General features: G+C 40.2%; 1 protein-coding gene across 1 annotated transcript in view; it reads right to left on the bottom strand.

The window, feature by feature from the left end:
• The window catches only part of MAP3K7CL (MAP3K7 C-terminal like), a 38,052-nt gene extending 30,063 nt beyond the window's left edge, over positions 1-7,989 (bottom strand). The window contains exons 1-2 of the mRNA XM_043593777.1: positions 7,757-7,989; positions 5,624-5,732 (exon numbers count right to left, since the gene is read on the bottom strand). Coding sequence (XP_043449712.1) covers positions 5,624-5,693 — 70 coding nt within the window. The 5' untranslated portion in view covers positions 5,694-5,732; positions 7,757-7,989. The remainder of the gene's footprint in view (positions 1-5,623; positions 5,733-7,756) is intronic.
• Positions 7,990-11,538: the final 3,549 nt, after the last annotated feature.

Consider the following 11,538-nt stretch of genomic DNA (forward strand, 5'->3'; position numbering starts at 1 on the left):
ATAGGAAAACTTCTGATACCTTGAAAGAATTATTTAGTTTTTATTTTTTTTAATTTTTTTTTTTTTGAGAGAGGGAGAGAGACAAAGAGACAGACTATGAGCGGGGGAAGGAGAGAGAGAGAGGGAGACACAGAATCTGAAGCAGGTTCCAGGCTCTGTTGTTGTCAGCACAGAGCCTGACGTGCGGCTCAAACTCACAGACCACTGGAACCCATGACCTCAGCCAAAGTCGGATGCTTTAACAAACTGAGCCACCCAGGTGCCTCGCTTGAAAGAATTTTTTAAAAACAAAATGTTGAAAGCTACCATCTTGGGCTGATACTAGTCTCCTTGACGCTTTCTAAATAAAAAATAACAACAAAAAAAAAAAAAAAAAAAAAGAACCTCAAAGTCAAGGTCTAAATCCATGCTTGAGTGTACCAGATTTCATAGCTTGACTGAAATAAAGAAAACTCTCAAGTAATGAGCATGAAATCCTCATGTCAGTCCAACTCTAAATTCTCTCCAATTGGAGAAGGGCCAGTGACTCTCTAATAACCCAAGAGATGGGATTCATGTTTCTCTTCTGCATATTTTCTATTGGGAAAACTAACTCCATGAATGTCCCAATTTAGAAAGTTAACTCTTTGGAATTCCCAGTTGGGAAGTAATGTCAATCAGATCATTAGTTTATTAAAGACACTCACTGATGCCTCCAAGATTATGGTTAGCTAAGTGTTAATCAACAAAGGGTTCTGATGATAAGCTAGAAGAGGTGATTGTATTTTAAAGGGCTTTTGTTCCCCTAAAAACTTGCTTCCTTTATTTAAGTTCCTGGAGGTCCAGGGTCTATTTGGATTGTTGTGCCTCATTCTGCTATCAATAAACAATGATAAACTCCCCATCTACCAGGGCCAGTCTGTCACCAAGTCCTTTTTTTTTTTTTAAAGCAATTGTAGAATTTCTTGGAATTAAGCTTTACCAGTATCCCGTCCTTTAGCAATTTCTTGCTACATAGCATAAGACTGGTTTAAGCAAGATCATGCACACTTTGTTAGAGATAGAAAAATTTACATTTATAACCCTTTCTTCCTTTCCAATCAAGTACTGGATGCAACTTATCCAAAAGGAGATGGATTAATAAATTGCTTCTAGCCCACCAAGGGCAATGGAGTATTGTTTAAAGGATATCAGTGTCAAAGAGACCTTGGTTTGAGTCCCGGCTCCACCATTTTCTTTTTTTTTTTTTAATTTTCTAATTTTATTTAAATCCAGGTTAATTAACATACAGTGTAATAATGATTTCAGGAGTAGAATTTAGTGATTCATCACTTACATATAACACCCAGTGCTCATCCCAACAAGTGCCTTCTTTAATGCCCATCACCCATTTAGCCCATTCCCCACCCAACACCCCTCCGGCAGCCCTCAGGTTGTTCTCTGTATGTAAGAATCTTTTATGGTTTGCCTCCCTCTCTCACCAAGTCCTTTCAACTCTTCCTTCATAGTGTTCTCTGAATTCAGTCATCTCATTCTGTTATCTGATCCAGGTACCCAGTATCTGTACCATTATAAAAAGCTTCATCCATTTTTTCATCTCTACATATTCCAGACTATGCCAATGGAACATTTACCATTTTCATCCTATCACTCCCTTGCTCAAGAACTTTTGACACTTGACTGTTTCTGATCAAATGCAAACTGTGTTGTCGAACTTTCAGGATTATATTGTTAACTTTAATCTATGGCTATGTAAACAGATATTCAATGTAAGGCTCAAAGCAGGGTTCATTTAAATGGTATGCTACTCTCCCTCCATTCAGACTTCTGCTCCAGTTGACAAGAATTTTACTATTCCTTGAATATATCATGCTCTTCCTGACTCTTAGGTTTTGCTCAGCTTTTCTGTTTGGCAGGAAAAAGAAGAATTGCTAAAAGTTGTGTTGCCCCCATTTTTTATACCTGGTACCCAGAAATGCTACACTGCTTTTCAATACCCTACCCATCTTCAAGACCTGGCAGACTATCACATCTCCCAAGAAGCTGTTCTCATCTGCTCTTGGTGACACGGATTTTTCCCCAAATCTCTTTGCCTTATGAAACCCATAGGAAGGATCATGCAACACTCCTCTTTTGCACATCTCACCCACCTTTGGAAGGTTGCTGGAAGCATAGAAACTAAGTTCAGCTCATTGATAAAAGGAGAGGCAGGGATACCCACAATCCACCAATTGGATAACTAGTCCCTAAATAGTCTCAGGTCATTTATGCTATAAACCCTACCTTGACATTTAGTAGATGTGGGAGATATAGGTGGGACATAAAATTGCTTAAGTGGTTTATATTTTCCTTAATACTCCAGAATCAATTATCATAGATACAAGGACCAGTTGAGTACATAATTTGTATCAAGCACTATGCTAAATGTTTTACCTATATAGTGTTATTTAATTCTTACAATAAATGTGTGAATTATCACTATATACCCCTTGTGGGAAACTGAAGTTCAGCAAAATTGAGTGACTTCACCAAGATCAAAGAAATAGTGATGGAGATGGGTCTAGAAACCACATCTTCCTGACTCCAAAGCCTTAGCCTGGAGTCCAAAGACTCCAGAGGTTAAGGACAAACCTCTACACCAAGACATCTCAGAAAAATGCAAAATATACAAAAACATGCAAGAAGTTTAATATAACTTAATATAACTGTATTAGGCACCCAAGAATGAATAAATTAATATTAACAGGCAAAGATATCTCTTTTCTCATGGACTCTGCATACCCCTCAGCAATAAATCCATGAATATGGAGATGCTTCCCAAAATTCCACCTTAGCTCCCCCATTTACAATGGAAGTCTAGGATGTTTTCCTTTATTTACCCCTAAATGTGTGGTCTAGAATGCACTGGAATTCAAAAGGCATGCACAGTGTGTGTGACGGCAAGTGTTACTCACTGTGACACTCCACATGCTCCTTCTTCAAGAATTCAGAGGGAGTGTCTCCAAATATCTGCAAAGCATCTTTCTGTACACTCACAAGTTCATGTGCATGCAAAAATACAGATTCCTGGGCCTCCATCTGTACTTACTGCATAAATGCGAACATAAAGGACTAGGGCCTGGGAACATGTATTTTTGATGAGGGCTCTCAGATGATTATTTTGAGAAAAGCTGAGAAACACAGAAACCCATTCCTGCCCTGGATTCTCTAGTTGGATGCCTTTTTAGAGATACGAGGACACATAGATCATAAGGGAAAAAAAATTTTAATTTTAGCAATTTCTTTATAAATCTTCCTAAGCATCTTTTTGTGGCACTACTGGAAATAAATGACAACCCCTTTTTGAAGCTACCATCTCAAAAAAAAACCATGAATTTCAAAAGTGGGCATTCCCGGGACATTTGAAAGAGTGGAACAGATCAATCTAAATTGACTGATACAAAACATGAAAGAGCTCCCAGTCAGGGGCCAATAAAGGATGGTGGCAAATTAATTACAAGCTGTATGTCTTGTACTTCAAGGAAGAATCTATTCACGCGGCCCAAGATCCACCTCTCCATGGCTCTTTTCTGTACAGAAATTAAATTCTGTTAAAATAAAGACGAGGAAATGGTACATTTATTTGTCCCGTCCAAAATTCTGATACAATAATATTGCTTGGAATAAACAAGTTTATACACTAAAACTTTCTTTGTAAGGCTGTTGACTATAATAAGACTTGTTCTGGGACAGAGTCACAGGGAAGAAAATTATACTTCTTTCTCCCTGGATTTGGGGGCTTACACGTACCTGTCTTGAGAGCTAGCCACTCAAGCATGAACTATTCCTCAAAATCTTGCACTTATGAAATGCATAAAAGCAGGAGGGACTTTTCTTTTTCTTTTCAGAGAAGTGATATAAAATAGAGTTCAGATTCATAAATCTAGAGACCTGAGTTTAAATCAGAACTCTGTTACCTACTAACAGTGTGGTCTCTGGACCTCAAGTTCTCTTTCTGTAAATTGGCAATACTAATGCCTACATTGCATGGTTATTTTTTTTAAGATTTATTTATTTATTTGAGGAATAAATAAATAAATCTCTATACCAAAAGTGGGGCTCGAGCTCATAACCCCCAGATCAAGAGTCTTGTGCTCTACTGATTCAGCCAGCCAGCCACCCCTATGTTGCATGGTTATTTTATAATTTTTTTAATGTTTTTATTTATTTTTGAAGGAGAGAGAGAGACAGAGCATCAGCAGGGGAGGAGCAGAGAGAGGGAGACACAGAATTCAAAGCAGGCCCCAGGCTCTAAGCTGTCAGCACAGAGCCCGATGCAGGGCTCAAACTCACAAACTGTGAGATCATGACCCGAGCCAAAGTCGGACGCTCAACCGACTGAGCCACCCAAGCGCCCCTGTTGCATGGTTATTTTAAAGATTTGAAATAATACATGTGAATGCCTAATGCAAAAGAGGAATGCAATTAATGTTAACTATCATTTCTTTGTTGGGATAGAGTGGTTTGCCTATTGGGAGAATTTCCCTTTACCCCTGCGCTTGAAGGCAACCCCTGAGTGGAGATATAGGACAACAGCAGACCATGGGAAGAGGGTCAAAAGAACAGATGATGAAGAGTCAAGGCTTCACTTCTCCTTACTCTGGAACATATCCTCCATGGGGGGCTGCACAGTCCAGGAAAACGGAGCCACATGTCCTACCACCATAATTACTTGATATAGTAACTGGCTATGTAATGTCAGACTTCAGAGAGCCCAGATCCTTACTTTGCATTCTTTTAGGGATAAACTTGGTCCTTTCCAATTATTACGTTTTAAAATATTACTCCTACAGTGGCACTGTAGGAAGAAGAATAGATGATTGATTGATTGATTGATTGATCGATTGATTAACAGAATCAGCCCTCAAAAGACCCAAGGTATAAATGCTAATGTTGTTTGAGCACATGATTACGTGATTTTAACAGATGACAGACTGAGAGAGAAGGCTTACGCCAGTGAAAGAGACCCAAGCATTCCCTTCCTCACGTCTGTGACCTCACACCACCTGAGGTCTCCATCATAGGTGGTGTAATTCAGTATGTGTGTTAAGAGGCCACTGAGGGGAGCCATGACAAAGGGCTCTAAGTATGGCAGCCTCACCTCAGACCTTACTGTTTCGAGAGGGTCTGTCTCACCTGTCCCATTCATCCCTCTGGCTGAAATCTGTTGATTCAGCCGGAAGTGGGGGAGCACCAGTGGGAAACCAGCATTTGGAACTTGGGCTCCAGGAAATGCTGCTGGAACCAGGACAGGGATATTTTTATTACCTAAACAACTGCCAGCCCTTCTATAAATGTTTCCTCACACAGTTTCAACAATGACATACGTTGGAATCGTTAGAAGTGGTTATAGCTCCATGTATTTGATAATAAAAGAAAGTGGGGAAAGTAAAAAGGAAGAAGGAATGTGCTAAAACAACCAGAGGATTGGAAATGGGGGAAGCATCACCAGAGGCATTTCTGGAGGCCACACTCGAACAAGACATGATGAAAAATCACACACCCCATCATTAGGTCATGCCAGGCATGCGTGTTTAAACACCCTTTGTGGAACAGGAAAAGATGATGGTTAAGAGGTAACCCTTTCCCTGGGGGCAGAGCGTACCTGAGGCATTATCGAGGCTGAAGGCGATGCGTACTGGCTTATCTGCAGGTACCCTGGCTGTGCTGATCATGTGGGCACCTGAGCCTTGGCCTTCCCCTGGGTCTTCCAGCTGTAAGGACAAAAGAGAGCCATTGTCATTTACCCAAGTCGTCCTTCAAATATTCAGAGGACCTTGGAAAGTTAGTAAGCATTACTGTCTTATTTTGAAGATACTCCTAGTCCCTAGCTTTCCTCCCCTGCATGGAAAGTATTCACCTGTCCCATGTAAAATTCTTTTTCTGGCTTATAGAAGAATTGTTTTGGAAATACACACCTAGAATAAAATATACAAGATAGAGCAAAATCTCCACCCACCTCGCTTTTTTAGTATCCCTTCACACTGACTGGTCCAACCCTAGCCCTTCAAGGTCTGATATAATGTTTTATTTTGATTGAGGGGGATGAAGAAGCCCTAAGAGGGCATCAGACAGCCTCATATTAGATTAGCTTTTCACACTCAAATGCCTAAATTGGACCTGAATTATTGAGTGGTAAAGAATGAGTATCACAGAACCATTTCAAGGACACCAAGACTATTTTTAAATACCTTACAGTTATATTATGAACATTATGGGCTTTGAATATCTAATTAACTACATGTAAATATATGAAACACTTCCCAGATTGTACATCTTAACAACGTATGATACAAGCAAAAGACAGAACTTAAAAACATTCTACTGATGTACGTGTTAAATTATCATTTAATTAATAAAGATAGAATGAATGGGAAAACATCCTACAGATGAGTTAGGATGGGCAAAAATACATGAATATTTCCTTGTTATAATAATAGAACTTAGCACAAATACATTTTAACCAAGATATTTGATAATTTTTGTTCAATGGGACTAAGGAAAAGATACTGTTATACATATATCTTCATTATTTGAATACATATGTGCAACTTTTCTATTTTTAATCATGCTTCCCTAAACTCTCTGCTTTCCTTGTCATGTAAGCAGTACATGAGTACTGAGTGATATTTTAAGGAAAAAACTGAGTGATATTTTAAGGAAAACGTCTCTAAAAATGGCAAAATATAAATCATCTCTTCTGCCATCCTGAGCGAGCTTCTGGGAAATGTTTACCAGGACATTTTCTCATAGCAAGGTTTCTGACTCTTTCCCATAACTTTTCTATATCTAAAAATAGTGTCTAGGACAGTGAATTTTGTTTTTACGCTTATTTATAGAGCAGACACGAATGCATATGTATATTTATATACGCACACACGTATATTTAGACATACATACATATCGAATCATCCTACCCCGTACATGGAAAGAGAACAAGCGTATATTAAACACCTAGTACAGCTTTGGAGAAAAACCCACAGCTGTTTATCACCCAGTTAGAATGATATTCGGCCCATTCATTTAAAACTACAAATAGCAGTGAACCATAAAGCACTCCGAGTCGTGTCGTTTTAAGTTAGAAAAGAGTAATCACGTGAAACATTCAACGTAAGAAAAGGGTAATATGAAATTGCTGTTACTTGACTCAGGATTTGTTTTATCTTAGCTCTGACATACATTTCTGTGTAGTCTCCTCTGCTTAGAATCAACCATCTTGTTAGCCACCTGTTCCTAGGGAATAGAACAGACTGTCTCAAATTTGACAAAACAAACAATAAAAAGCCCCTTAAAGTTGCAGCTAAAAGAAAAAGCCTTATGGTTATGCACTATACCATCACCAACCCATTTTGTCCTAACATCTAGGGATGAAAATCACTCCTCTTTTGGCTACTTTTCCCAACGCTTTCCTGCACCAAGAAACCAAGCACAAAAGGTGAACATTTGCCTCCAGGTTTCTCGCGCCGGGCAATGAAATTGATAAACACAGCTCATTAGAGCCCCTCCCCTCCACGCAACCAAGAACATCTGTCTGCCTCAGGAAGGATGACAACAGCCAAGTGGGGTAGATTTTGAGTTCCCCACGGTGTCGGCCAGGAGAGCCCCTAAAGCAACTTGCCTTTTCATCACACCGCCTGGGGAGATGGACCACTGATTCCTCCTCTCGGCTGTAACAGAGCTTTGGTTCAGTGGCCGGTGCCCCGAGCATTTAGTTCGGTTTTCACACCTGTTGCCTTACCTCACTTAGTTGAGTGTCTGCACTTGTGTAATCCAGGGCCAGCCGCTGCCTTGGCCAGTCGTTGCCTTTGTGGAGTGAAGACCTAGTAAGAGGGCAGGCTGCACCTGCTGCATAGCAACCACTGACAATCTGAGGAGCAGTGACAGCTGTCAGGGCAGCTCACTGCTACCTGCTCTCCCCCAGACCCCCGCGTCCCACGGGCCTCCTGTTCCGCTTCCCTCCACAACCCCTCTCTCCTTTCCTTGCCTCTCCAACAGCCAGGATGTTGTCATGCTTCTAGAAAAAGCAAGTGCAAAAGAAAACCCTCCTCCTGTCAGAGGCATTGATAAACAGCAAGTTGTGGAGAGTCCAAATGTTTTAATTCATTAGTCCTGGCAAACCTAAAATACAAACAGACTTGCTTCACAAGACAGGAATGTCTTCAGCGTGACCCAATCGGTGTCTGTGTCTATTCCAGCAAACTGGCAAAGATAGCATGACTCCAGTCAGCAAAAATGTCGGCAGCTCCAATCAGCTCAGCAAGACCCAGCCAACTTGGACAGACCGCAAGCTAACTCTCAGATGATAGCAGCAACAATCCCGGTTAAGAACGTGAGGTTGGAGATGGAGCCACTGATGGGCTTGATGACTTGATCCCATCTACAAGTGCACTTGACTGCCAAGCCAGTCAATGGGGAGAAGGAATGGAGCATTAGAACTGTTCAACCTTTTTAATGGCTATAAATCTGAAGGTCAGTAGTACTTTGAGAGAGTTGGGTGGTGATGTTGAGGTTAAACAATTAAAGGAAAAAAAGTATTAAGAGGAGGCAAAGACAAGCCATAGATGGGAAGAACAGCCTTTGCAAAATAAGTACCAGAAAAAGAACGAGCATCCAAAATATAAGAAGACCTCTTTAAACAATAGGAAAATAAAACCAATGTAAAAAATGGGCAAAAGATCTGAGCAGACACCTCACCAAAGATGGCAAATAAGCAAATGAGAAGCTGCTGAGCACCATATATTATTGGAGAATTACAAATTAAAACAACTATGAGTTACCACTGCACACATATTAGAATGGTCAAAACCAAAACAATGACAACACCCAGTACTGACAAGGATGCAAAATGGCTCAGCCACTTTGGAAGACAATTTGGCAGTTTCTTACAAAACTAAATGAACTCTTACCATATGATCCAGTAATCACACTCCCTGGTATTTACCTAAAGTCGCTGAAAACTTCCATCCACACAAAAACTTAACACCCGCGTGTCTACGGCAGCTTTATTCATAATTGCCAGAACTTGGAGGAAACAACACGTCCTTTGGAAAGTACAAACTGTAGTACATCCAGACAGTAGAATGTTAGTCAGTGATAAAAGGAAATGAGCACTTAAAACAAAAAGACATGGAAAAAAAAAAACCTTATATGTACATTACATTTTTTAATGTTTATTTATTTTTTAAATGTTTATTTATTTTTGAGACAGAGACAGCATGAACGGGGGAGGGGCAGAGACAGGGGGAAACACAGAATCCGAAGCAGACTTCAGGCTCTGAGCCATCAGCACAGAGCCCGATGTGGGGCTCGAACTCACGGACCGTGAGATCATGACCTGAGCCGAAGTCGGATGCTTAACCGACTGAGTCACCCAGGCGCCCCTATTTATTTATTTTTGAGAGAAAGAGAAAGCATGAGCAGGAAAGGGCAGAGAGAGAGGGAGACAGAGAATCCCAAGCAGGCTCTGCGCTGTTAGCACAGAGCCCGACCCGGGGCTGGAACTCACGAACTGTGAGATTGTGACCTGAGCTGAAATCAAGAGACAGATGTTCAAACTACTGAGCCACTCAGGTGCCTCTTAAGCATATATTATTAAGTGAAAGAAGCCAATTTGAAAAGGCTACAGACTGCCTGATTCCAACAATGAGACATTCTGGAAAAGGCAAAATTAGGAAGACAGTAAAAAAGGTCTGTAGATGCCAGAGATTCAGGAGAGAGGCAGAGAGGGTCAAACAGGTGGGATGTTTAAGGCAGCGAAACTGTTCTGAATGATACTATCATGGTGAATACAGGTCAGTATACATTTGTCAGAATCCACAAAATGTACAACACCCAGAGTGAACCCTAACCTAAACTATGGACTTTAGTTAATAATATATATATTGGCTCATTGATTGTGACAAATGTACCACACTAAGGCAAGATGCTGATACTCGGGGAAATAAACAGGGAAGAAGCATTGGGAGGGCATATGGGAATTCTGCTTTGAAATTTTTCTCTCCTGTAAACCTGAAGCTGCTCAAAGAAGGTTAAATAACTAAGACTTAGCAGTTTCCCTTGATCTCATGAATAAAAGGCTAATTTGTTAGGATATTCACAGCAATAAATGGCACAGATTCAGATGATTAGAGCATTCACCTGTAAACCTATTTGCATTTCACAACTGCAAACCTTTTCAGGAATTATCACTGTTTTTCTGTTATTTTATGGTTAATATCACTTTCCATAATGCATTCTAATTTATCAAGAGATCTTATCCACTACCTTATCTTTATCTTCCCTGTAATCCTATAACACAATCATGGTCAATATTGTCATCCCTATAGGTGAGCAAACTGAGACTCAGACAATCTAAGTAACAGGCTTAAGGGGTAAATGATACGTATGGAATAAAGAACCCAGATCGTATCTGGATTTTCTAATTGGAGGTTCATGCTATTTCCACTACACCAGATGCACTCCGTATGAAATATCCAAACTGAATTAGTTCATTAACAATGTCTGACTGGAGAAGACAGAAGTGAAACTTTCTTCAATGGTCTGGCATCCAGATTCATCTGACACCAGCCATATTTATCACCACACCCCAAGGAAATCCAAGTTGTTCACTCTATCTGTGATGATAGGGAAGGGGGTACCACACCATCACTGGATCCCAAATCAACCGCTAAGTGCCCCTAGAGAAAACCTGGTGGTGACATCAACATTTCCAAGGGAATCAGCAACAGGAATCATCTGGGTTCCAGTGAAATTGATCCTTCAGAATGGGAAGACCCCAAATGAGGTGGCACCTGCCTCCTCTGCCTCGGCCATCAAAACTCTGGAACCACCCAGAGACAGAAAGCGACAGTTACACATTAAATACAATGAAACCATCATCTTTTTTTTTAGTCCTGGAACTATCATCTTTGATGATATTTTCAGAAGCACCTGACGGATGCAGCATAGGCCTTTGTGCAGAGAATTCTCCAGCATCAGTTAAAGCAATCCTGGGGACTTCCCAGTGTGTGGGGTTCAGTGTCGATGGCTCCGTCCTCATAACATCAAAGATGGTATCAGCAGTGGTCTGGTGGACGCGCAGTTGGCAAAGAGCTGTAAAGAAAAGGATTTTATTAAAGGATAATTTCACAGCAACAAGAAAGCAACAAAAAGAATAAATCCAAATAATCTAAATGTGCTCTGTCCAAGTTTCATCATATAAATTCAAGGTTTTAAACAGCAATTAATATTCACTAGCTCTTCTGTTCCCATAGGAGCGACAGTGTATTTCTTGGCTCTTTATGTAAACACTTCCAAGAGAGAACAAATCTGAAACCCAAGTGAAATCCCTTCCCACAACTGTAACCCAAAATAACTACATGGTATTTTAAGAGTTCAATAGAATTGTACTAATTCAATCAAAAAAGGATTGTGAGTACACATCAAAATATTAGCAGATTAACAGTACGACTCTGGGTAGAAGCAATATGTATAATCTTTATTTTCTTCTTCTCAGCAATAAATGTATTTTGTTGTTATGTG

The sequence above is a fragment of the Prionailurus bengalensis genome, chromosome C2, assembly GCF_016509475.1.
Source record: "Prionailurus bengalensis isolate Pbe53 chromosome C2, Fcat_Pben_1.1_paternal_pri, whole genome shotgun sequence".
Taxonomy (NCBI): domain Eukaryota; kingdom Metazoa; phylum Chordata; class Mammalia; order Carnivora; family Felidae; genus Prionailurus; species Prionailurus bengalensis.